We start from the raw sequence: 27,941 nt of genomic DNA on the forward strand, positions 1-27,941 counted from the left end.
GTGCACGGTATCCTCTAACACTTGTTTTAAAGTTGAGGCATGATGGCTATCCTGATGCTTAAACTTTATTGGTTGCTCAGTTATATGGCACTCCTTAGAAGGAAGATCTTGAGTACTACAGCATAGTAATTGGGACCGTATAAGTACCTAGATTGGTGCCCCAATCACCCTTCTGTACCCAAACTCCCTCCCTCTTAGTTAACTGGCATTTTTCACTTACTGGCACCCCCCATTTCCCCCAATGTGCTGGATAAAACAGCTTTTACTGTACTTCCATGCTGTAATTACGTTGCCCCTGAACCTTCTCTTTGGTAAGATAAATAGATTGAGCTCCTGAGTCTGTTAGTGTTACTATAAGGCAAATTTTTTGATCCTTTAATCATCCTTGTGACTCTTTTCTGAACCCTCTCCAGTGAATCAACATCCTTCTTGAATTGTAGGCACCAGACTTGGTACAGCAGGTTGCATCTGTGCCAAATGCTGGGGTAAAATAACCTCTTTACTTTTACGTGATAGTGCCCTGTTTATGCATACAAGGATCGCATTTGCCCTTTTGGCCGCAGCATCGCACTGGGAGCTCATGTTCAACTGATTATCCACCACGACTCCCAAATCTCTTTCAGAGACACTGCTTCCCAGAGTACAGTCCTCCAATCCTGAAAGTATGGCCTACATTCTTTGTTCCTAGATGCATATATTTACATTCAGCCATATTAAAACCCATATTGTTTGCTTGCGTCCAGCTTACCAAGTGAGCCAGATAACTCTGTATCAGTGTCCTGTCCTCTTCATTATTTACCACTCCCCCAGTTTTTGTATAATCTGCAAATTTTATCGGTGATTATTTTTTCTTCCACATCATTAATGAAAATGTCAAATAGTACAAGAACCAATTACTGTGGGACTCTACTAGAAACAAATCTGTTCAACTATGATTCCCTATTTACAATTACATTATGAGACATATCAGTGAACCAGCTTTTAATCCCTTTAATTTGTGTCATGTTAAATGAAATAAAAGCTGGCTAATTAATAGGCGTCAAGACAGTGCAAGCACTGGCTCTACAAAGTTCCGGAGTACCCTCAGTGCCACTTATCTTAATGGTCCTAAATATGGATTTGGCTGTCTATATTTAGGCACCTAAACAAAAACCCCATTTGTTTGTTTTTAAATGTCCTGAACTTCTGATGCTCAAATTTCCACATCTGTTAAATGGCTTAGTAATATTTCCCTACCCACAAGGCTATTATGAGGTTCATTTATTAATGCTATGCATTTTGTGACCCCACTCATGGAGAGGGCTCAAGAAATATTGTTTTTTCAGAGTAGCTTCATGTCTGCCTATCATCATCTCCACGTTGTGATGATTCTGCCTCATACTCAGTGAGGTCTCTGATGTGACCAGTGAACTGGATGTAATGATTACTTGAGCATTTTCATTACACCGATTTGTCAAACTGAAGTATGCATTAGCACTTATTGGATACTGATTGTCAGGGAGGACCAGTGAATCTGGAGCTTGTGATGGGGCTCCTACGGTACTACGTAATGTGCAATGTAGTAATGTCCCACTAAATGCAGGATGTTAACTGTGTCCCCCAGACCCTATTCTCTGCTTCTGTGGCTCTGCAGACTGGCATTTATCTGCAAGGATACTCCTGAAGGTCCCAAAATAGAGTATATTACACATATAGAACCTTACATCTGTGGTCTTAAAGGCCCTTACAAACTTTAATGAATGAATTAAACCTTGCACAGCATCTTGGGAATAAACAAATAATATTGACGTGCCCATTTATAGTTGGAGAAACTGAGACAAAGGCTGTTGTCACTTCCTATGGCAGAGCTAGAGAGAGAACAATAACATTCTTGTTTCCAGGTCTAGTCATGGAGCAACATTCCTTCCCTAATCGTGGTCCATTACAGATAATTTTCTGCATTTGGGGCATGGCCCTTGGCAGCTGGAGTTTTATACCATGTAATGCTTATGTATTATTATTATTGGGAGGCAGTGTGACCAGCGGTTAGGGCACTGGATGAAGATATGAGAGATATGGGTTCTAAACTCTGCTCTGCTGCTGAACTGCTCTATGACTATGGACTAGTCTCTGACTTTTTTGCCTGTTCCCCCTTTGGCCTTTTATCCATCTTACCTATTTATAGTGTAAGCTATTCAGATCAGGGGTAGGCTTTACTATGTGTCCGTACAGTGCCTAGCACAATGGAATACGGACTTCAGTTGGGGGTTGCTATGTTTTAATGTAGTACAAGTAAATAATAATTCCTGTTGCTTTCACAGATCCAGGGAAAATTAGGGTCCCATTGTATTAGGTGCCATGCGTACACATAGTATGAGATAGGCCCAAAGAAACTTACAATATAATTTGGCAAGAGAAAGGAAGTGGTGTTGTACAGATAGCAGACAGAGGTGCAGAAAGATTGTGACTTGCCCAAGATCATGCAGGAAATTTGTAGCAGAACCAGAAATTGAAGCCAGATCTTGAGTTCCTGCCCGGTGCCTTAACCACAAGCCCATCCTTCCTCTCCATGTAGCATGTGCTGTATTTGCTGTCACTTGCATGGACAGCTTCTACAAAAGCAAAAATAAAATGAAGTGAACTTTAGGAAAGGGCAAATAATTGTTGTGATTACTCATCCTTTCTATTTACTGTGGAATGTGAAGGGTGAGGAGGGGGGAATGATGTTTGGTGACACATCAAAGGCTTAGTCTAAGCTGCAGAGACCTACACAGGGAGTTAGTCAATCCATATTAATGTACCCAAAAAATGCACCATAGGATTTAAAATAAAAATGAAAAATTGCAAAAATCTCTTGCTTTTATGACAGTGAGGAGGTTGCTACTTTGTTTTGGTTTTTTTAGGGAAAAATAATAGTGAAATCCAAAGTGCAAAGGCTTCTGGAGCTTTCAATGTGGCATTAGGAAACAGAGAGAGAGAGAAATAAAGTTGCCTCATAAAGGGCCCCATCCTACAAACTGCTGACCACCTCCTGTAAAATACTTGACTACCCTCAGTTCCTGCTGATGTCAGTGGGAGCTGAGGGCACCCCAGCAACTTGCTGGAGTGGCTCAGCACCTGGCTGATCAGATTTGAAGTCCTTAATAATGGTGGTTGTATTTACTTGGAGTAAAATAGATTCTAGAGGCTTTTTTCTACAGGCATTTTAGTGCTAGTGAACTTGATAGCGTGGAGAAGCTTGCTCTGACAACACCCTTAGTATTACACCTCTTCTCTCCTCCAGATTACCTGCTTCTAGGGCTGAAGAGGTGGGTTTCTCTGTAGGCATTCTTTCCTGCAGCCTCTCCACTGAGTGCCAACAGTGTATATTATTGCAGCACCTATGAAAGCCAATTGAGATGTGGGCCCCATTGTGCTAGGCACTGTACAAACTGCCCCACAGAGCTTGCAGTCTAAATAGGCAAGTCAGACAAAGGGTGGGAGGAGAAACAGTGACTCACCGAAAGTCACACAGTAGGTTAGGCAAGGCTGGGAGTAGAACCCAGATCTCCTGATTCTCAGGCCAGTGTCCTACTCAGTTGACCATGGTGCCTCTCATAATGGGATGGACATGTGTGCCATGCTAATGAACAAGTGTCTGATGGTAGCAATCTGTGATCACGGCTACTTACAGGGGCTCTGTTCTCCCCCTGTAGGATATGGATAATTGCTATGGAGCTCAGTAGGAGTTATGTATAGGAGATACATGAAAGTGATAGTGTCCCTGGGCTGCATTTCATTTGCTGACCTATGGCTGAGCAGCTCTGTATCCTGTTACCATTCATGTGAGCCATGTGGTGCCTCATAAAGATATTTTTGAGGGATGTCAGTATCTGCTTCCCTCCACCACTCCCTGTATTCTATAGCTTCAAACTGCAGTAGTGCTATTGTAAGCTTTACTGTAGAACACTGTAAGGGAGGTGGTATTCCCTGCATACTCTCCATTCATGAGTCTGGCTCTTTAAATGCACACGGCTGTTATCTAATGTAAATTATGAAAATATTTCATAATTTTTTAAAGCCTCATTACAAAGCTGAGAACGTTAACCATTTGGAAATTTTCAGCTGGTACAGTTCTCCCTGTCGCTTTCCTCACATCCCCCGCTCCTGCACAGTCTTGCTAAAACTCATTGCGGAGGTCTGGCGAAAGCCATCTTACAGTCGGGTCCTTTTTCTCTGGTGGATCCAGAGACATGACGTCAGGGTGTTTTTCTGTGAAGCACACAGGATGTTGCAGCCAGCCAAGAGCTGTGTTTATGTTGATAACGTTACAAGTATTTCCTCTCTGTTTCCGAATCAGCAGAAGGCAGAGGAGTGGGGGAGGGGAGGCTCAGATTGCTCTAGCTTTGGGGAAGGATGCATGAGGCCTTTTACGTTAAGAACTCAGCACAGCCCTGTCATTTATTTATACTGCATTTGGGGAAAGGACTTATTTAAATAACAGGATGGGAGAGATTCTCTCAGGGAAAAGACTGACTTGTAAAGGTCTCATACTACATGGGGTGCTCTTTGTTGCTCTGCACTGTGGATCATTTTTTAAGGTGGTGAAACAGCTTTGGCAGGTGATACTTGATGACATTAGCAGCTCCCAAGCCTTCTATTCAATGATCTCTCTGAGCATTTCTGAACCCTTCTCCTCCCTGTGCAATCTGCTTGAGAATCAACTAACTTTTTTTTAAACATATCTCAAGGGGGCTGTTAAAGCAGACAGCTGCATTACAACTGATGTAATCCTAAATCATGTCCAAGACGTGTTAGCCAACTCAACTGTACAGGCAAGGAGAGACTTACATCATTTTGTCTTCTTCTAATGGCCTTTCTAGCAATTGCCCACAGGGCCGTTCCAGGAATTGTTATGTGTCTTTGATGTAAGTTCCTGTAGCCCTCATCAATACAGTGATAATGGCTATGTATGGAGAGCATTCTCTTTGCTGTCATTGTGCAGTCTGATTTCATCCCTGTCTTCAGTTAGTGAGGAATCCAAAAAAAAAAAAAAAAAAAAGACGTGCCCTATGAACCTCATTCTACCACAGGAGGAGGCAGCCTAATCCAGTGGATAGGATACTATGCTTGGATTCAGGACTCCTGGGTTCTATTTCTGATTCTTTCTGACTTCAGACAAAATTTCACCTCTCTGTACCTCAGTTTCCCCATCTATAAGATGGGGATAATATGGAAAGCCCTTTGAGATTTATGGATCACGAAAGCTTATGCTCAAATAAATCTGTTAGTCTCCAAGGTGCCACAAGTACTCCTTTTCTTTTTGCGGATACAGACTAACACGGCTGCTACTCTGAAACCTGTTGTTGGGCAAATAATGCCTTTGTTCCTCCATGCAGTATGCTTAGGCATGCAATAAGAAGGCATCCAGTTTGATGGAAATTGGGAACAGTCCAAAATGCCTTTCTGTTGAAATAAGAAGTGGTGATGGGAGGTGCAGTATACACATTTTCCATTGATCAGTCAGATATGGGTTGCATAGAGAGACTTAAAGAGCAGAAGTGCCATGTGAGTACTAAGTGGTGTTGTTTCAGTGTGAATAGGAAGCTTCCCAGATACAGTGACTCATCTGTTCATCTTTATACAAAATGTTACTCTAAATCCAGTGTTGGCGTATGCGAGTAAATCCCAAATGTGTTTTAAAAATGAAAGGTTGGGGAGAGGAGAGAGACTTCCCTATCTTATTTGCACAGAATAAGCACCTCCTCAGATTATCTGGTGGAGGAACCTCATACCTTGCAATCTGAAAACTCCAGAGCTCACAAGTTGCCCTGCTGGGGTCCTTTTGACTGCCCCTGATCTTTAATCATATACTTCTTAATAAGTGTTTGGAGAAACCATTTTCCAGCAGCTGAATGATTATGGCATGTGGGGGTCTGCCCTTCTGGCCAAACCTGTGTTGAATTTTAGCAGCCATGTATGCGCTCTTCTGCGGAGAGGCACACTAGTGTATGGGTGGAGGTGTAAAGTTGAGGCTAATTTCACAGCATGGATTTGTCAAGAACAACCCATGTCAAACCAACCTACCTTAATTCTTGGACAGGGTCACTGGCTGAGTGAATGGGGAGAAGCAGTAGACATGATATATCTTGATTTTAGTAAGGCTTTTGACACAGTCCCACATGACATTCTCATAAGCAAGCTAAGGAAATGTGGTCTACGTTAAATTAATACAGGGTGGATGCACAACTGGTTCAAAGACCACACTCAAAGTAGTTATCAATAGTTCGTTGTCAGACTAGGAGAACATGTCTAGTGGGGTCCCGCAATGGTTGGTTCTGTGTCTGGTACTATTCAGTATTTTCGTTAATGACTTGGATAACAGAGTGGAGATTATGCTTATAAAACTTAGAGATAAAACAAAGCTGTGGAGGGGTTTCAAGCACTTTGGAGCATAGGATTAGAATTCAAAATGACCGTGACAAATTGGATAATTGGTCTGAATTCAACAAGATGAAATTCAATAAAGATAAGGGCAAAGTACTTCACTTAGGAAGGAAAAATCAAATGCATAACTACAAAATGTGAAAAACTGGCTAGACAAAAGAACTACTTAGAAGGATGGGCGGTGTTATAGTGGATCACAAACTGAATATGAGTCAACACTGTGTTACAGCTGCAAAAAAGGCAAATATCATGTTGCAGTGTATTAACAGGAGTGTATGTAAGAGTTAAGAGGTAATTGTCACACTTTAACCAGCACTGGTGAGGCCTCAGTTGGCGTACTCTATCCAGTTCTGGGTGCTACACTTCAGGAAATATGTGAACAAATTGGAGAGAATCCAGAGGAGAACAACAAAAATGATAAAAAGTTTAGAAAACCTGACCTATGAGGAAAGGTTAAAAACCAGGCCTGTTTAGTCTTGAGAAAAGAAGACACTGAACGGCAACCTGATAAGTCTTCAAATATGTTAAGGATTGTTCTAAAGAGGACTCTGATCAGTGGTTGTCCATATCCGTTGAAGGTAGGACCAGAAATAATGGGCTTCCTCTACAGCAAAGGAGATTTAGGTTAGATATTAGGAAAAACTTTCAAACTGTAAGGATAGTTAAATACTGGAATAGGTTTCCAAGGGAGGTTGTGGAATCCCCATCATTGGACGCTTTTTAAGAACAGGTTGAACAAACACCTGTCAGGTGGCCTCAGCGCAGAGAGCTAGACTAGATGACTTCTTGAGGTGCCTTCCAGCCCTACATTTTTCTATGATTTTGTGTTCCTTCTGCTCTGTCTTCATTACTTGTGATCCGTCGCAGACTAGTAATTCATACTGAGAAAAGTAAATGATTGTGCTTGAGATGGCAGTAGTGAAAAAAGTCTTTGTGATGCAACCTGACACCAGGTGAGGCTTTCCTGCTTTTGGTTTCCTTGAAGGATGGAAGCTTGCATGGTTTATGGTGAAGTTTGCTCACATTCACAAACCTTTAAAGTACAGAGAGGCCTGAGACAAAAGCCTCACTCCAGCCCCCAAAAGTTTGGGAAAGTTAGGATCTCTACACAAACAATGGCTTAGGACCATCTCTGCTCTGGAATGAAATTGCTTTGCTGTGTGATTTTTGCATTAAAATCCTATAGTTTCGCATGATCTTGGTGTAAATCCAGGGAATCTGGATGCTTCTAGGAGGCTCAAGGGAGAAGATATAACTAGAACAGTTGTACTGAGCATGTGATGCTTCTTGCTTTATATCTGTGCTCCAGGATCTGCACTGGTTTACGGTTACATGTGAAGGAGTTGGTTGTAACCCTAAAAGCCTTAAAAGGTTTAGGTTCAGAATTTTTGAAGCCTTCCCTACAATAGAGAATTAAACTAGGTACTAAACCAGTTTCAGCACAAGCAGTTCAGTGTATATGCATTATCCATGCCTGAACCAGTTGAATGCACCCACGTTAGCCCTAGCCTAAACCATTGTTTTCTGGGTAGCTATCCCACAGTTCCTGGCTTGGCTTCCAGAAGCAGTGCATTCTGGGAGAAGTTGCAAGATGACCAGTTGAATCATTTCAGCTTGCCTCTGTTCATGCTGGCACTAAACTGTTTCAGACTGAACTGGCTAAGCTTTAACCAGTTATTAAACCTTCTGGAAGGCTGGCTGTTCTAACTGGTTATGAAGCCATTTGGGGAACGTTCTTATGTGTGGATGCAATGTTTTCTAAGCAATTTGCTCTCACTAGGGCAGACCAGTTCGCAGAGACAACTTCTTCCCTGTGTGATACCAGAGTAGTTCAGATCACTTGATGTGCTCAAGCTAGCAATCCACAGTTTAATCAGAAGGGGCTGGCAGCAGGGTGACTTCAGTGAAGGGCCCTTGTCTCTAGAACTAAGTTCCCCCGTTGGTCCAGGAGAGCCTGGGTTTGTTGACCTTTAGTCATCCTGCAAGTTTGATTTCTGCAAGGCTTTCTGTGGGAAAGAGGGCTGAGTGGGTGGTACAAGTCCCAGTTTGAGTGGGGCTGGGAGGACCTTGTATTTTGGACATTGTTTCTAGCGTGATTATGACTTCAGTGTTGTCTGGGCGCCCAGAGCTTGGGATGGGCCCAGATTGAAACAGAACAAAATAAATACAGTGAGAACTGATGTCATAGGAGAAGGGAAAAAATAGGCTGAATGTCAAGAGTAAAACCTTCTCTGGCAATGAGATGGCTTAATCAGTAGAACGGTCTGTCAGTTAAGGGAAGCGGTGGAAACTTTGTCCCAGGAGACATTGAAAATTAAACTGGACAATTGCCAATAGCATGTACTACAGGGAATTACCCTGCAATGGAAACTGATTAACTAAATGGGATCTAGTAGGTCCTCTCCATCTCTGACTTCCATGAGCCAATTGAATTGTGCTTTTAGATTAATTTGTACCGACATCAAACATCAGGTGCAAAACCCAAACGGATTAAAATGCAATTTACTGAATTTACTAGTCTCTAGTTCAGAAGCCTCAGTGAGAAGCAATGTAACTTAGTGGACACTGCACTGGACTGGGATTCAAGAGACTTGGGTTCTGTTCCTTTGCCAGCTAGCAGGGTGACCTTAGACACCGCTCTGTTCCTCAGTTTCCCCACCAGTAAAATAGGAGTAATGATATTTCCTTTTGTTAAGCTGCTTAAGCTCTACTAGGGAAAAGCTTTATATAAGAGCAAAGTGTTATAGATAACTGTGTTGGACAAAGCTGGGGAGACTATTCTGTGGAGTGCAATCCTACACATGTTCCCTGTATGTGATGGGGCAGAGAGATGGACTAACTGACCTTAGTAGTAGGACTTTTCCATCTCAGTCTTCTATCCTCCTGGATGTGGGAGTGAGTAGTGGTTGGTAATGCACCCTGTGATTCAGCTGATATGGGGAAATGCCACAGGAGCTCTAATACAGCATGTTCACTTTCTTTCCTAGGTCAACATGGATTCGTGGTTCTTTGTCCTCTTGCTTGGAAGTGGCCTGATGTGTCTAGGTGCGCATGTCACTACCTCAGGTGAGACATGTTCATCGCTTCCTCTCCTTCTGGTTGTAAACAGTAGTTGGGATTGAATGAGGAGATCCTCAGATCCTTAGTGATTTATTGCCCTCATCCCCTTAATTACCTGCCATGAAGAAGTGTCTGACAGGAGGTGCAGATGGTAAAGATGATCAGTATATGGTGTCTGCTAGAAGATAATGCTGGGCCTGCAAACATCGAAGATCCTCACTTATTGTGTGTGTGTTTGTTTTTTTTAATTAGTCATGCTCATAGTTAAGGTAGCAAAGGCAGGGGATAATATCTGTCTAAAACATCTGCTCTTATATTGCCCTTATCACTGCAGGATCTAAAGCCATCTCCATACTGTGGGACTGGTTTTTTTGCACTGATGTAGCTACAGTAGTGCAAATCCCAAGTGTACATGTGATGCAAGATGGAGCTTGCATTAGTGCGACATACCCAGCGACCTACTGGGATAAGATACATTGGTGCAGGCCCCATTGTGCACCAGTGCCGTGTGTTTATATTAAGGATTTGCACCAGTGTAATGTATCAGTGAAGTCTGACTATGCAATTCCCCAAGGCTAAGCAAGCCCTATATGCTGATTAACCAATCTTACCAGTGGTCCAACTGAAAAATTCTTCCTTTCCGGACCCTAAGTCTAGTATGTGTTTATAGATACTGAGATTGCGTCAAGGTATGTGCACTGGATACACCTATCACTGCCAGTGCATGCCAGGAAATAGGTGCTTTAGGAATACACAGATACTGTATCAGCAGGGTTTATGCAAATTCTTTATAATCCTTGGTTCATTGATTCCATTCAGGTGGACAATCCTGATTGCCTGATGGGGACAGGAGGGAAGTTTTATCCCACAGTGTGCTGGCTGGAACCCTGAGGCATTCGCTGCATTACCCTGAAGCATTTTTTTAGTGGGCACATCCCACCTGACCAAAATCCTGCAATTGTGGATGATAGGCATTGGTGGCCTTTGTGCCTTCCTGTTGGCAATATCCCCCCCTGATCTTACTGCCATGACAGGGAATATAGTGGGAAGTCATCTTTTCCTCCATTCAGACCCTCCCACAGTGCCAAGTGAAACTATATTTGGACTCTGTTAACTCAGTACAAACGTTTGCTATGTCAAATGAAGTTGAGGTCAGCTGTATTTAATACTGAAAACCTGCCTTTTAAATAATCTATGGTTGAGAATGAATGGGAAGGATTGAGATTGTCACATATCGCTGGTTGTCTAGAGCCAGACCCAGCTCCCATTGAAGCCACTGGAAAGACTCTCAGGGATTTCAATGGGAGCTGGATCAGACACCTACCAATCACTGAACTCCTGCGGTTCAGATGCAGGGCCTAATTCTCCTTTCACACCATTGTTATTTGACTGAAGTCAATGGAGTTGCACTGAAGTAAAGTCAGAGGAGAATTGGTCCCATTGGGTGTTCCCAGGTTCAGCTGCCCCAGTGTTGGGGAGGGGAAGGAATAAAAGGACATTGGAGGTTATCTTGTGCTTTGTTACTTCCAGTGCCACCGTCCGTAGAGCACACCTCCACCAAGCATTCCGTGAAAGCCCCTACATCAGAGCCAGATGGCAGAAAGGGCACTAATCCAAACAGTCTGAATGCTAGCTCTCCAGTGACGGTACCTACCATGGCGCCTGGGCTTACTACCACGCAAGCCCCAGAGCTCCCTCCGCACATCACTGTCAGCTTGCCGGGTAATGAAACCCGTACCATGAGGACAACTGTGCCTGCACCTGGGTCCACCTCCAGTCCACCCAGCACGACGTCTTCTGCTGCACAAACCGCTTCACAAGACATAAAGACAGTGCCTGCAATGGGGAACATCACTGTGGCAGTAACTTCTCCAGAAACCATTGTCACTTCAGGTATGGCAAGGACACTTTTCATTCCTTCCTCTTCTTCCCTGTGCTCCAGGCCCCTCGCCCCTTTAATACCTGGCTTTATTCTTTCTTCTGTTTACTGAGAACATTTGGAAACCAGAAGTAAACTTTTTAGGGCCAGCTCCCCAGCTGGTGTAGACTGGCCCCTCTCCATTGAAATGAATGGAGCAAAGTTGACTTACACCAGCAGATGATCTGGCCCTTATACTTAGAAGACAGGGAAATGAAACCCAGGCTGTGTCCAGGGAAGAACAATGGTATGTGGCTAAGGCACAGGACTGGGATGCCAGGAGTCCTGATTTCTAGTCCCATTTCTGCCACAGGTTTTGGGCCAGTCACATTACCACTGTCTCTTTCCTCATCTGTAAAAAGTGTCTGGTGATACCTAGTCCCAAGGGTTGCGAAGTCATTCTTTAAAAGAACACATAAGCAAGAAAAAAAAATCACTGGGATCCTGCTCAGCTGAAGTGCTTTAGTGGTCCAAAGGGCAGATATTATCACTATGTATTTAGATTTTGATAGCACCTAAGGACCCCAGTCAGGGAGCAGGGACTCCTCATACTGGGCATCATACAAACACATATGAAAAACACGGTCCCTGCCCCAAAGAGCTGATGATCTAGGCCACCGTTCTGAATGGGATCCAAGAAGGAATTGCCCAGGAAAGGGATCAGGGCCCCCTAACAGTGGGTACTGAACAAGCGAATAACACAATGGCAGTCCCTGCTCCAGAGAGCTTACAGTAAAGGCCACTTTTACAAATGTGGCCCTTGATTTCTGTGCCGCAGATTCTTTGTGTAACCTGAGAGACTCTGTGGTTCAGTGGCTAAGGCACTGGCCTGGGGGGCAAAAGACCTGAATTCTATTCCTAGCTCTAACCTGCTGTGTAATCTTGGGATCATTTCGTCAATCTGTGCTTCAGTTTCCCATCTGTATAATGAGGAGAATACTTCCTGTTGGGGGAGATTCTCAGTCCTGTTATGCTGTGGGTCTGACTAGATGGCCATAGTTGTCCTTTCTGGTGTTAAAATCTATGATTATATAAAGTGGGGGAAATCACTCTGCCACACAGGAGGGTTTCAAGCGCTTTGTGATCCACAGATGGAAAGGGCTATGGAAGTGCTGGGGATTGGAATAACAATGTCTGGTGAAAGGAGTAAGGGTTCAGTCACTGACACACATTATGGTTTGTTTTGCTTTCTCTAGGTGAGCCGTCAAAAGGCCCAGGTAAGCGCTTACCATTAGACACTCACTCTCTATCCTAGGGCCTGACTGGTTTTAACTGAACCCTTGTTTCGATCATTCTTCATATTAAGGTACCATTAATATATATTTTATAAAGGGTTAATAAATGACTGATAAATGTTATATGCATGTTACAGACACAAGTAGCATGTGTTATCAATTGTTATAAGCGCCTCACTAAAAAGTGTTTAGAGCGGATCATAAGCCATGGTTATAAGCAGCCTGATGGACTCAGTAACAATCAATTAACTACATCTAGTAGTTTATCAACTCTTTGTAAACTATTTATAAATGGATTTGTATGGTAAAGTGTGAGCCTTGTTTCTGAATGGTTGGTTCTACCTTTTTTTTACTCAAGCTTCCTCACTGGTCCCAGGTGTCTGCCTTGCCATTCCCAGGAGGGAAGTGGGTCTGTGGAAGGAGATGGGGGTGGGCTTTTTCCCTAGCATGAATGTTCAAAAGAAGCTAGCTTTGTAAAAGCTGGAAACTCTGAGAGAAATGCACTTTAAATCTCCAAAGCCCTTTCCATTTATTTTAGGCTTTGAACTTTGTGTTCAGTGAATGATTTGGTTCTTTTATGTTTTGGAAGCAGTACCTGTTCATCCCTCGCCTCCTTTTCCTCTCCCCACCTCCTCCAGCCCATATGCCATGTGCATGTCACAATGTTTTAAGGAAGACAATTGTTTTGTGCTGCTGCTGACTTATCAGGAGATACTACAAGTAAGAAAAACACAAACAAGGATCACAGAAGTTAGAGGCTGAGAGAGACCTATTAGGTCACATCTGGTCCATCCCCTGCCAGTCCATAGCTGTTCCCTACAGTGCTTTGTCTTACAAGTGTGTGTCTTGCAGCGTAGCCATTCCTGGAATTCTTGGACCCAGCTTCTTTATTGGATCAGGTCCTCGGCTGATAAAAATTGGCATCACCCCATTAAAGGCAATGGAACTATTCTGATTTACACTAGCTGAGGATCTGACCCATAGTCTTTAGATGCATGCATGAACGCACGCACATGGCCACTGTTCTCTGTTGCACTGGTGTAGAATTATGCCCAGTGGGTAGCTACGTGCAGTCACATTCTTAGGGGGCTCTTGTCTTTCTCACTGAGCCTTGGATGGTGCAAACAGAGCTCAGATTTTACATAGCAGCAGCCCCCATTTCAGAGTTTGCTCAGCCTGACTGTGATCTCTGGATTCATCTTCCTGTCTGGCAGCACTTTTTGCTTCCTCCTTCACTAGGCAAAGCTAATGGGACAAGTACAGGACTCTCTTTAAAGGGGGCCATTTGCTTATAATGTGCTGAGACCCCAGTGTGAGCTTAAGTGGCAATAAAAGTGAACAGGGTTCTCAGTGCTACAAGCCAGCATGTATTAGAATGTAATAAAAAGCTTGAATTCCATTTGAAAATGGTATTTGTCATACTTCCACTGTTTACAAACAAGTGATTTCTTTGCCTTAAGAATTTCCTCAGTCTTGTGTGCTAGTTTTACTCCTGTTCTGTTTGCCACTGCATATTATATTTTTATACAAAATAACCTTGAGTTCTTCTCAGTTTATTTTTTATAGTCCATTTCAGTAGCCATTGAAACCTTTGTCTGCCCATCCTTCCTGGACCTGATGAGTGGTCTGTTTCTAGTAATACCAGCCCCAACTGTTCAAAAATCATGAGTCAGGTCTCAAAAACATAAGATCAGTTTAAATATCATGAGATTTGGGGGGGGGAAGTTGCAGTTATTTTATTTGGTTTCTGAGACATTAGGGCTCACTCAGCTCATGTTTTCAAATTTTTCTCCACAACCAGAACAGCTAAAAATGTATTTTATTTTATTTTATTTTTTTAATTGAAATGAAAGCTGAGGTTCTCATGTAATCACAGCACTCCAGGAGACAGGGAGTCAAAAGAAGAACCAAATACTGTGAGGCAGGCACTAAAAACACAAGGGTTAATTGTGTCACAATATTGTTCGGTCTCAATTTCTAACACCCTTCCCCCCCAGTTCTTCTTACAATTTGTATTTCTGTGTGGCTAAGATATTCATGTTTTGTTCTTTTTTGTTGTGCAGGTGATTCTGATCCGGACAGAAGAGGTGAGAAGTTCACATCTCCTTGCCATGTTATGTCCGTATACTGTGTATTCCTCTGCTAAGCGTCACCAGCGGTGCTTTGGGATTTTTTTAATAGTGTTTGAAAGAACAGAATGCGTTCTTAGGGGCAGGATATTTAAAGTGCTCAGGGGCCAGTTTTTCAAGAGCTCAGCACCTATTATTGGACTAGATGAGCTCAGCTTCCATTTAGATATCCAAGTGAGGTCCAGATTTTCAGAAGTATTCAGCCACCCAGAAGCTCCCCATGTGACCATTCTGATCAGATTTTTGAAAGTGCTTTCTGCCTAATGATATCTTAAACACAAAAAAGAAGCTTCCAAGAAGTGGAAGACTGGACAAATGACCAGGGAAGAGTATAAAAATATTGCTCGGGCATGCAGGAGTGAAATCAGGAAGGCCAAATCACACTTGGAGTTGCAGCTAGCAAGGGATGTTAAGAGTAACAAGAAGGGTTTCTTCAGGTATGTTAGCAACAAGAAGAAGGTCAAGGAAAGTGTGGGCCCCTTACTGAATGGGGGAGGCAACCTAGTGACAGAGGATATGGAAAAAGCTAATGTACTCAATGCTTTTTTTGCCTCTTTCTTCACGAACAAGGTCAGCTCCCAGACTATTGCACTGGGCAGCACAGTATGGGGAGGAGGTGAGCAGCCCTCTGTGGAGAAAGAAGTGGTTCGTGACTATTTAGAAAAGCTGGACGAGCACAAGTCCATGGGGCCAGATGCACTGCATCTGAGGGTTCTAAAGGAGTTGGCGGATGTGATAGCAGAGCCATTGGCCATTATCTTTGAAAACGCATGGTGATCAGGGGAGGTCCCGGATGACTGGAAAAAGGCTAATGTAGTGCCCATCTTTAAAAAAGGGAAGGAGGGGGATCAGGCCAGTCAGCCTCACCTGAAATCATGGAGCAGGTCCTCAAGGAATCAATTTTGAAACCCTTAGAGGAAAGGAAAGTGATCAGGAACAGTCAGCATGGATTCATCAAGAGCAAGCCATGCCTGACTAACCTAATTGCCTTCTATGACGAGATAACTGGCTCTGTGGATGAGGGGAAAGCAGTGGACGTGTTATTCCTTGACTTTAGCAAAGTTTTTGATACGGGCTCTCACAGTATACTTGCAAGCAAGTTAAAGAAGTATGGGCTGGATGAATGGACTGTAAGGTGGATAGCTAGCTAGCGAAATTGTCATGCTCAACGGGTGGTGATCAATGGCTCCATGTCTGTTTGGCAGCCGGTATCAAGTGGAGTGCCCCAAAGATCGGTCCTGGGGCTGGATTTGTTCAATATATTCCTTAATGATCTGCAGGATGGCATGGATTGCACCCTAAGCAAGTTTGCAATTGACACTAAACTGAGAGGAATGGTAGATATGCTGGAGGATAGGGATAGGATACAGAGGGACCTAGACAAATGAGAGGATTGGGCCAAAAGAAATCTGATGAGGTTCAACAAGGACAAGTGCAGAGTCCTGCACTTAGGACGGAAGAATCCTATGCACCGCTACAGACTAGGGACCAAGTGGCTAGGCAGCAGTTCTGCAGAAAAGGACTTAGGGATTACAGTGGACGAGAAGCTGGTTATGAGTCAACAGTGTGCCCTTGTTGCCAAGAAGGCTAATGGCATTTTGGGCTGTATAAGTAGGAGCATGGCCAGCAGATCGAGGGATGTGATCATTCCCCTCTATTCGACATTGGTGAGGCCTCATCTGGAGTATTGTGTTCAGTTTTGGGCTCCACACTACAAGAAGGATGTGGAAAAGTGGAAAGAGTCCAGCAGAGGGCAACAAAAATGATTAGGGGGCTGGAGCACATGATTTATGAGGAGAGGCTGAGGGAACTGGGATTATTTAATCTGCAGAAGAGAAGAATGAGGGGGGATTTGATAGCTGCTTTCAACTACCTGAAAGGGGTTCCAAAGACTCATAGACATTAAGGTCAGAAGGGACCATTATGATCATCTAGTCTGACCTTCTGCACAACGCAGGCCACAGAATCTCAGCCACACACTCCTGCAATAAACCTCTCACCTACGTCTGAGCTATTGAAGTCCTCAAATCATGGTTAAAGACTTCAAGGTGCAGAGAATCCTCCAGCAAGTGACCTGTGCCCCATACTGCAGAGGAAGGCAAAAAGCCCCCAGGGCCTCTTCCATCTGCCCTGGAGGAAAATTCCTTCCTGACCCCAAATATGGCAATCAGCTGAACCCTGAGCATGTTGGCAAGATTCACCATCCAGATACCCAGGAAAGAATTCTCTGTAGTAACTCAGATCCCATCCCATCACAGGCCATTGCGCCTATTTACCGTGAATAGTTAAAGATCAGTTAATTGCCAAAATCATGTTATCCCATCATACCATCTCCTCCATAAACTTATCAAGCTTAATCTTGAAGCCAGATAGGTCTTTTGCCCCCACTGCTTCCCTTGGAAGGCTGTTCCAGAACTTCACTCCTCTGATGGTTAGAAACCTTCGTCTAATTTCAAGTCTAAACTTCCTGATGGCCAGTTTATATCCATTTGTTCTTGTGTCCACATTGGTACTGAGCTTAAATAATTCCTCTCCCTCCCCAGTATTTATCCCTCTGATATATTTATAGAGAGCATGGATTGATCTAGACTGTTCTCAGTGATAGCAGATGACAGAACAAGAAGTAATGGTCTCAAGTTGCAGTGAGGGAGGTTTAGGGTGGATATTAGGAAAAACTTTTTCACTAGGAGCACTGGAATGCGTTACCTAGGGAGGTGGTGGAATCTCCTTCCTTACTGGTTTAAGGTCAGGCTTGACAAAGCCCTGGCTGGGATGATTTAGTTGGGGATTCGTCCTGCTTTGAGCAGGGGGTTGGACTAGATGACCTCCTGAGGTCACTTCCAGCCCTGATATTCTATGATTCTAATGTGTTTGGGCTCTGTAGAAAATCTGGCCCCTGTCTGGCACCTGTGGATGTTAAATTCTTTTGAAAAAAGTGCTTCTATTGGGGGTGCCAAACTCTTTTAAAAAATCTGGCATTAGAACCTCCATAGATCTGGGTAAATAATTTGTATCTATGGGAGCTATTTGAAGAATTTACCCCTCCTTTTCTGCTTGGGAATTGCCTGTTAATCATGATTTCCCCTAATGTGTTCATTTTTCAAAATTATTTGCCAAATAATTCCTGTGAATAATTCTTGTTCATGAGCAGATCTGCCAGCAAATCAAAATTCCAGCTGTTTTGATTATAATGATAGGTCATTTGGTCTGTTTCTGTCATGTGATTGGTTGAGTTTAGTTTAGACACTCAGGTTTCCCTCTGGAATATTCACAATTACAAATTAATTCAGAAATATAGGAATTGCCAGACCGGAGCAGACCATTGGTCTTTTTAGTTTGGTTTTCTGTACTTTGAAATTAGCTTTCTGCAGATATTTTAGCAATACTCTGTTCAGTGTTTCAGCTAGATTAGGTTACAAGGTGCTCCAGTTAATTTGGTTAGATTTGCAACTCTCATGATTCTATGCACAGTGTAAATAACTAGTTAGATACTCTGTTTCTGCAGATGTTCTTGTCAATAAACATGTTTGCTAGAACATTCTCAGAAAGTGAAAACAAAAGGGATACAGACCAACTGAATTCATTTTAAAATTTGGCTGTACACCTATGGAAACTTTCTGCACAGTTCCCCTACCTCCAGCACAGCATGTGCATTGTTCAGTGCCCTCTCACACCTGCAGATGCTGAAACAAAAAATTGCAAAAATGTGATTTACTTTTTATCTCTGCTGCTGTTAGTTTATTTTTTGCACTTCACTGGCTTGGATAGTTAAACTAAGCTGGTCAATTTCATTGCCTGGTTCTCAGGTACAAGGGAAAGCTGTTAGTGTTTTCAGTAATGCAAGGGGGATATTTAAAGGAACACCCATGTTTTTTGAGTTGCGCTTTTTTTGTTTTGTTTTTTTTAAGTGTCATGAACTTTTGTTCCCATTCGATACAACAAAACATTTTTATTGCCTGAACCTAATTTTTTTGCCCTCTGTGAGGTTGCACTAGGGTACCTGAGAGCAGAATTTTATCCTGTGAACCAGATCTTCTGTTGGTGTAAATCACTGTAACTCCATTGAAGTCAGTGAGTTACACTGATTTATACCTGCTGCAGATCAGGCCTCATATTTTCATTCTGATTTTACTCTTCTTTGTGTCTAGATACTCTAGTTGTGGTGCCTGAACCTACATTATTTACTCATGCAAGAGCTCCCCTTGGACCTGGTTTGGTTTCTTTTACAATGATGTGTACATTAAATAGTTCCATTGACTTCAGCGATGTTATGACACTGTGAAACCATGACAGAGATTAAAATCAGGCTCGTTAGCTGACTTCATCAGGACTGGTTGCTGCAGGATCAGGCGTGTTATGAATAGAGCATCTTTGAAATTACACTGGAGTTTTCCTTTAAATGTAAGGAGCATTGTGAGCAAACATTATGAAGAGTTTATAGGGAAGTGAAGGCTTTGAGCAAATATAGTTTGTCTTCTTTTAAGTCAGGGCAAATGCCCTTTGGGAGCTACTTACTTTAAAAAAATGTATCTAGTATCAGGAAGAGGGAAATTGCTGGTACGCTTGTAAAGAAAGTTACAGCAATATCTTTAACAATATCTTTAATGACACTTCAAAACTTATCCCCCTTAACAAATTTCTAGTGATGTCTCTTATGCAAGCAAGATAAAGGAGCTTTCACTGAAAGTGAGTGAAAATGTTCTGTATTTTCCCCCCCCTCCCCCCCCCCGGTGATCATTAAACTTTCAAGAGGAGTGGTGCAAGATGGTAAATGTCAGAGAATAAATCACACTTTGGCTACTTATTATTTAGGGCTATTATATAAAAATCAAATAACCCTTTAATTTTACTTATACACTCTGTGTGTGTGTGTGTGTGTGTGTCTCTCTCTCTCTCTCTTTCATATGTACACCTGTAGCAGTGTCTGTGTAAGATATGTTCCTAGAAACCTGAAAGAATTTGGTTTCTCTGTTCGTTTTTTAATCCTCAGATGGCTGTAGTTTGGAATTCCAAGTGCTACTGTAAGATTCATTACTGCAGAACACAGGGAGAGTTGAGCTTGATGGATTATGCCAGAGAATTAATGCCTTTGTTCTTTGATTTGTTTCTTTAAATATGGTATTTTCAGAATGAAAATGTGTATATCGTACCAGATCTTGGTTTTATAGCATTTTCACTACATTGCACACAACAGGGCCATTCAGAACTTCCTCAGGACTAGACCCGGAACCACCTGTTCCAAAAGCAGTTAATCTAGAGGAGAATCTCCTTTAGGTGAAAGCAATATAGGGACTATGATACAAAGTTGATCAGTTCTGATTCCATCCAGCAGAAGATAGTGTGTGGGGGGGAGGGGTGCATTTGTAGACACATGTGCGTGCACACACACACATACCAGTTCATTACAATATGTACAAAGATAGATATATTATCCAGTAGTTGGGGCAAAGGACTGGAAGTCAAAACTCCTGAGTTCTTCAGGAGATCAGTTCACGTCTGGCTCACTGTGTCAGCTAGACGTATAAATTTTAAGGTCAGAAATGACCCTATTATCAAGGTTTACCTCCTGTATAACACCAAACAAGTCATTTCCTCTTCTAACTCCTGTATTGAGCCCAGTAACTTGAGTTTGATTAAACCGTATCTTCTGGAAAGACATCCAGTCTCCAGATAAAGACGACAACAGATGAAAAAGCCTCTGTGCCTCCATTTTCCCATCTGTAGAATGGAAATACATCTCTACTGTATAAGGGTGTACTGAGGCTTAAATAATACAAGTAAAGTGCTTTGAGATCTTGGGATGAGAAGCATTATATAATTGCAAAATATTGTTTTTCATAGATATTGCTGAATTTTATTAAAAATTCCTAGTAATCCAGAATTTACAGGAGGCCCATTGTAGTAAGCAACCTCCAAATTTATTCCTGTACCCTGGGGCTGACGATCTAAGAAGATGAGCAACATGTAAACAGTTTGGGAGAAATATGCAATAACAAATATAGTATCTTACAGTATATGTTGGTACTCTTTGGTTGTTGTGAGTATCAGCCTATTCCAGTTGCCCCTCAGCTGCTTGCTCCTCACCTCTAGTTTCTTGCAGGTATCTCAGCAGAGGTGAGCATTGAGAAATATGGAGGAGAAGGAACTTGGCCCTATGGATCAGTTCAGGGAGGACATTATGTACATATAGGGAGACATGGAGAACAGTGCTTCATCCATTAGACCACACTCCCATCTCACTGTTGCTTTCCTGGTACTGTAAATATAGAGATTAGGCCTGATCCAAATGCTGTTGGCTATGGGGAAGTTCCGCTTCAGATCCCAACTATGCAGCATGCACGTACCTATTAGGGCTGTCAAGCGATTAAAAAAATTAATCGCGATTAATTGCACTGTTAATAATATAATACCATTTATTTAAGTATTTTTGGGTGTTTTCTGTGTTTTCAAATACATTGATTTCAGTTACAACGCAGAGTACAAAGTATACAGTGCTCACTTTATATTTATTTTTTATTACAAGTGTTCGTACTGTAAAAAGACAAAAGAAATAGTATTTTTCAATTCACCAAAGACAAGTATTGTAATGCAATCTCTTCATCATGAAAGTTGAACTTACAAATATAGAATTATGTACAAAAATACTGCGTTCAAAAATAAAACAATGTAAAATTTTAGAGCTTGCAAGTCCACTCAGTCCTACTTCTTGTTCAGCCAGACAAGTTTGTTTACATTTACAGGAGATAATGCTGCCTGTTTCTTGTTTACAAGGTCACCTGAAATTGAGAACAGACATTCTCATGTCACTGTTGTAGCCGGTGTCACAAGATATTTATATGCCAGATGCGCTAAAGATTCATATGTCCCTGCATGCTTCAACCACCATTCCAGGGACATGTGTCCATGTTGATGACGGGTTCTGCTTCAAAACCGTCAAAAGCAGTGCGGACCGGCGCATGTTCATTTTCATCATCTGAGTCAGACACCACCAGTAGATGGTTGATTTTCTTTGTTGGTGGTTCTGGTTCTGTAGTTTACATGTTGGAGTGTTGCTCTTTTAAGACTTCTGAAAGCATGCTCCCTACCTTATCCCTCTCAGATTTTGGAAGGCACTTCAGATTCTTAAATCTTGTGATGAGTGCTGTAGCTATCTTTAGAAATCTCACTTTGGTACCTTCTCTGAGTTCTGTGAAATCTGAAGTGAAAGTGTTCTTAAAATGAACATGTGCTGGGTCATCATCCGAGACTGCTATAACATGAAATATATGGCGGAATGTGGGTAAAACAGCAGGGGACATACAATTCTCCCCCAAGGAGTTCTGTCAAAAATTTAATTAACGCATTATTTTTTTTAACAACTGTCATCAGCATGGAAGCATGTCCTCTGGAATGGTGGCCAAAGCATGAAGATGCATATGAATGTTTATCATATCTGGCATGTAAATACCTTGCAATGCCAGCTACAAAAATGCTATGCAAATGCCTGTTCTCACTTTCTGGTGACATTGTAAATAAGAAGAGGGCAACATTATCTCCTGTAAATGTAAACAAACTTGTTTGTCTTAGCAATTGGCTGAACAAGAAGTAGGACTGAGTGGACTTGTAGCCTCTGAAGTTTTACATTTTGTTTTTTAGTGCAGTTATGTAACAATCTGCATTTGTAAGTTGCACTTTCAGGACAAAGAGATTGCACTACAGTACTTGTATGAGGTGAATTGAAAAATACTATTTCTTCTGTTTATCATTTTTACAGTGCGAATATTTGTAATCAAAATATACACTTTGATTTCAATTACAACACAGAATACAAGATATATATGAAAATGTAGAAAAACATTCAAAATATTTAATTTCCATTGGTTGTCTCCTGTTTAACAGTGCAATTAAAACTGCGATTAATCACAATTAATTTTTTTGAATTAATCACGTGAGTTAGTTGCAATTAATCGACAGCCCTAATACCTATATGTAAATATTTTTGTGTGCATGCACGCATGCTGCAGGGTCGTGCTACAGCCTGGGAAAGGCAGATCATCAGGAGAGCAGTCCAGGAAGGAGCTAGGAACATCTGGCATGGAGCCAATGGAGAGATGAGGCCGGTAATGGGTGGAGGGACGTAGTTGGGAGGTCATGTGGCTTGTGGTTGGAAAGAAAGTAATGTGTGTGATGGCCTATGGCAGGGAGTTGGGAGCAAGGAAGGAGAAGAAAAGAGAAGCTGGTTATGAGTCCCTCTGTATACTACTTAGAACAGTGATCCACAAACTTTTTCACTTTTTTCACGCCCCTCTGGGAGCCATCGTCAGGGGCCAGGGCTGGGAGCAGGGCAGGGGCTGCGGTTAGGAACAAGGCTGCGGTCATGGCTAGAGCTGCGGCCAGGAGCTCGGAGACACAGCTGGGGCTGGGGGCAGGGCTGGAGCGGAGCTGGGGGCAGAGCAGGGCTAGGTGGTGCTCCCTCCCCACCCCTAATAGGGGCTGACCAGGGCCCCGCTGTGCTCCCCTGAACGTTCCTCCATGGCCCCTCTAGGGGGGCGTGCCCCACAGCTTGGGGACCACTGCCTTAGAACTTAAGGATGATACTTGAGAGCGTGGAAGCCGTGTACAGAGAATATTGTCCTAGCCAGATCCACTTCAAAGGAAGTGGGTTAATCATCTAAGACCCTCTGTGGTTTTTTGGGGCTCCATCCTTTCCTTCTCCCCATTTCTGCCAGTTCCAGGGACTGTAGTAGTTGTTGTTAATAACAAAATTGTTTCCGCTGCTGCCCCCAAGTCCTGAGGAACCTTGTGGTAGCTGCAGTTTGGAATGCCCATCTGCAGCCAGCTAGGAATCAGGGCAAAAAACTGTGCATGCGTATTCATGCATGCTCTGCTAGGTTTCTAAAGCTGTGATCTAGAACTGGTCCCCTCCCAGATTTTGCACCATGTTTTTCCACTGTTGGGCAGAGCACTTATCTGATTTCCATCTCTTCTGATTGACGTGTCTGCTATGAAATGTCAGCAGGAATTCCAGAAAACACTGAATGCAAACCTGTTTATTAGTCAACACTCCCAAATGAAGCTTTATATCAATACACCCTTGTTTAATAGGATGCTAATAGCTTTTCTTTGTTAGCCCTGTATATTTTTATAGATTGAATCATGATCGGACAGGGAATCTGAATATGCTGAGCCATAAAAGCAGAGAGGGCTTTTAGACTCTAAAAGAAAATAAGAGCATGAAGACTTTTAATCTCTTTCCTGGCACTATGATTGTTAAATCAGTTATTTAATTAGAAATTAGTGAATTAAAACCAGTGAGCCAAATACATCCCTGGAGGTACTGTAATTCCGTAGAACAGGTGGATTTACCCTCGGAGTGAATATGGCCCACGCTTGCAAGTTTCAAGGATACCACTGAGGTAGACACTAGTTCCTCTTGTGCATTTGAAAGAACTGTCAACATAAACTGCCTCTAAAATTCCTTATCTGCAACACCTTGATTGGAGGAAGGATAGGTTTGTGGTCAAGGCACTGGCCTGGAAAAATCTGGGTTCAATTCCCGACTCTGTCACAAATTCACTGTGTGACCTTGGGCAAGTTACTTAATTTCTGAGTCTCCCCTTCCCATCTGTAAAATGGATATAATGATCTTTCCTTTCTCTCATCCTTTGGCTTATCTATTTAGACTGTAAACTCTTTGGGGAAGAGACTGTCTCTAACTAGTGCATATACAGCACCTAGCATGATGATGCCCCGATTTCATGTGGCTCTGTTGTAATGCAAATAATAGCTAAAAATGAAAGAAACTTGCTAATGTGAGGTAAATTTTCCATGATGGAGTTGAAGTTTGCACCTGCAAAATGCCATGAGTAAATCCCACATGTCCCACGGAAATCTGGGAATTGTGAATCAGCTGTTCCCAACTGGGTGGATTTAATTGCTGCCTTAGCCCTATGTTGGCCCTCTGCTTTGGGGAGATTTTCACTCAGCTGTGTGCACGTTTACTGTAACTGTTGCAATCCTTGTAATAATGTCTGTAGATGATGTGCACACATTTTTGCGTGTGTGCGCATTCATTTTGCATTTACAAACCCCAAACACAAATGCTGATGAGTCTAGCGGCTCACGCCAACAGGGAGACTGTATTAGACTAAGTGAGGGATGGAGCCAATAAAAATGACTTAACAAGACAGCCTCAATGACTCTTGCCTTTTTTCCCCCCTTCCCCCTCCATGGGATTTCTTGACAGTGATGGGTTGCTGTTGACTTTGGCCTCTTTTGGCCTGTGCTGATTTCTAAAGTCAATATGGCCTTTTAAACTAAAATATCCAAACAGAACACACCTGATTTATTTTCCCTATTCCCACACCCCACCCAACCACACTGTCTGTTGCTGGTTTAGGGTGTTGAAAAAGCAACGAGCACATAGCAGTGGGTGGAATCTTTGAGCTCCTTGCTTTGTGATTTACTTTTTCACTGGGCTTTTATGAACAAACTCTTTTTGCAAAAAGAAAAGGAGTACTTGTGGCACCTTAGAGACTAATAAATTTATTTGAGCTTAAGCTTTCGTGAGCTACAGCTCACTTCATCTGAGCTGTAGCTCACGAAAGCTTACGCTCAAATAAATTTGTTAGTCTCTAAGGTGCCACAAGTACTCCTTTTCTTTTGGCAAATACAGACTAACACGGCTGCTACTCTGAAACTCTTTTTGGTTTATCTTGAGTTGTTTTTATTCTGATTTCTTTTTCCTCCAAATTTGATTGTAAAGAAAACTGAAGGGAACCAAACAAGGTTAGCAGCATGCATTTCTGCAGCCTCTTGACAATGTTTAAGAAGTGTGGTTGGCTTTGTGATTAAGGCACAGTTCTGAGACTGAGGTATTCATGGCTCTGCCACAGACTGTGTAAGACCTTTGACCAGTCATGGGAGAAACCAGTGTGCTGATCTCCCTTGAAAATCTGGCCCTTCATTTCTCTGTGCTGTCTTTCATGTCTAATTACATGGTGAGTTCTTTGGGACAAGCACTGTTTTTACATATATATGTACAGTGCCTAGCACTATCTGAGGTAATTATATGCCCCCCGTTACCATAATAATTAGGGCCTCACTCTTTAGTATATATATCCTCAACGCTCTGTAGTATATATATCCTCACAATGCTCTCAGAATAGGGAAGTACTTATACTGGGGAACCTGAGGTTCGGATAAATAAGTGACATGCCCAAGGTCTCTCAGAAAATCTAGGGCAGAGCAGAGAGTTGAACCAAGTCTCCCCAAGTCCCCATTGGACCATCCTTGCAATAGGGCCCATATCTCAGTTGTAACTTCTAGGTTCTATTGTAATGTGAATAATTAATAACACCACTGTGTTTTGGGTGTTAATTGGATTCCACTGAAACCCACTTTCAATTTTAGCTAAGTTTTTTGTGCAGGAATTTCACTGTCTATTTTTAAATGAGCCCCAAAGTTTGAACTCCTTTGTGGATTTAGAAGGTGTGCAGAAGGGGAGCCCTGCTCTCACAGGAACTTTTGAGACCCACCAGATCAAGGCTGTCTTGCTGCAGAGACTAGCAAGGCCATAGGAGGGATGTGTGACCATGAGATATGTGAGAGGTGAATTGCGGGAAGGAATGGAGGGGGCAGTGGGAAGGCTTCTATCCAAATAGTGAATTTTAAGCACTTGGCCCTTTGCTGGGCCCCTCTGTCTGCCCAGGGCCCCTGTGCGCGCACACCCTCTATGCCTCCATGGTCCTGCATCCACCTTCTGTGCCTTTTCTCCCCTGCCCTATTCCATGCTAACTCCCTTTTGTCCTCCAGAGGTCCCCGCGTGCCCTGAATCACCCCTCCATGTCTCACCATTGCCCTTCCTCCTCCTCCTGCCTCCCCAGAGCCCACAGGGCACTACTCCATGTGTGCACCCTCACCCCGCTCTCCAGCTCCCTCCCCTGGTTCATGTCCCTCCCATAATATTGCCAACCCTACATGTTCAAAAACCATAAGATTGGTTTAAATATCAGGACATTTTATTTATTTTATGTATATGGTTTGTTTTCTTTGCCTTTTGGTTTCTGAGCCATTAGGGTGCACTCAGGTCACATTTTCAAGCTTTTCTCTGCAACCATGAGGGCTAGAAATTAATTTTTAAATGAAAGCGGATATGCTCACATAATCACATGACTCTGGGAGCTGGGGCTTTAAGAAAAAAGAACCAGCTATTGTGCGACTTGTGATAAAATCATAAGAGTTGGTCACACTGCCTTCTGTATCATGTCCTTTCCCAGATTTGTGCCTCTTCACATTTCCCTTTAGTCTCCTATTCTGAAGTCCAGGCCCTGGCCCGTCACCTACCCCCCACCCTGCCCCATCTGGCTCAGTCTACCAGCTGAATTCAGCTTATGTTCATAAACCTTTTTCTGTATGCACTTAACAACCCCAGCCCCAACCCTCTCAAAACCAGTAAAAGGCCCCTTGCCTCAGCAAGGCCAATGAGTATCTTGGCCAACCATTTTAGGGATATAATTTAATAATATCTAGCTCTTATAGAGTGACTTACAAAGTATCATTATCTCCATTTTACAGATGGGGAAACTGAGACATGGGAGACGAAGTGACTTGCCTAAGGTCACCCAGCAGGCCAGTGGCCGAGGCGGGAATAGAATCCAGGTCTCTTTAGTCAGTTCCACTGATCTATCTGCTGGTCCAGAATAAACAACCTCTACTTTTCCAAGCATCAACTAAAGGCGCATTTTCAGAACACCGTCACTTTAAAAGTCCTGCTTTGATATTTACTAAACTTCCCATGAGGGGATACAGTGTGCAGAATTTCAGGAGATTCAACTTCTTTGTAGGGTTCTTAGAGGTGAGGTGTGAGAGAGAGTGAGAGCGTCCAGGAATTTTATTATCTGATGCAGCTGCTGCGAATGTCAATGGAATGACTTCTGTTGACATTAGCGGGAACAAGATCCAGCCCACAAAGAGGAGCTAGCTATAGTCTTAACCAGGGCCAGCTCCAGGCACCAGCGTTCCAAGCAGGTGCGTGGGGCGGCAGTTAGAAAGGGGCGGCAGTCCCTCCGGCTGCGACAGCAATTCGGCGGCAGCTTCTCTGCGCCGCCCACTGCAGTGGCAAATCGGTGGCAGCTTCTCCCCTTTGCCGTCCGCAGTGGCAAATCGGCGGCCGCTTCTCCCCTTTGCCGTCTGCAGAGGCTGTTTTTTTCAGTG

The 27,941-nt window shown here is 42.9% G+C and overlaps 1 protein-coding gene across 9 annotated transcripts in view; it reads left to right on the forward strand.

Annotated features, from left to right (window-relative positions):
* Window positions 1–27,941, forward strand: part of PTPRA (protein tyrosine phosphatase receptor type A) — a 253,571-nt gene that overhangs the window by 186,568 nt on the left and 39,062 nt on the right. For 7 of the 9 annotated variants that reach the window (XM_043544904.1, XM_037898339.2, XM_043544898.1 and 4 more), the window contains 4 exons: window positions 9,393–9,471; window positions 10,996–11,358; window positions 12,580–12,600; window positions 14,682–14,705. In XM_043544904.1, the coding sequence (XP_043400839.1) occupies window positions 9,393–9,471; window positions 10,996–11,358; window positions 12,580–12,600; window positions 14,682–14,705 (487 nt within the window). The remainder of the gene's footprint in view (window positions 1–9,392; window positions 9,472–10,995; window positions 11,359–12,579; window positions 12,601–14,681; window positions 14,706–27,941) is intronic. The other 2 variants (XM_043544901.1, XM_043544906.1) reach the window with 1 other exon arrangement.

The sequence above is a fragment of the Chelonia mydas genome, chromosome 4 (genome assembly GCF_015237465.2).
Source record: "Chelonia mydas isolate rCheMyd1 chromosome 4, rCheMyd1.pri.v2, whole genome shotgun sequence".
Lineage (NCBI taxonomy): Eukaryota > Metazoa > Chordata > Testudines > Cheloniidae > Chelonia > Chelonia mydas.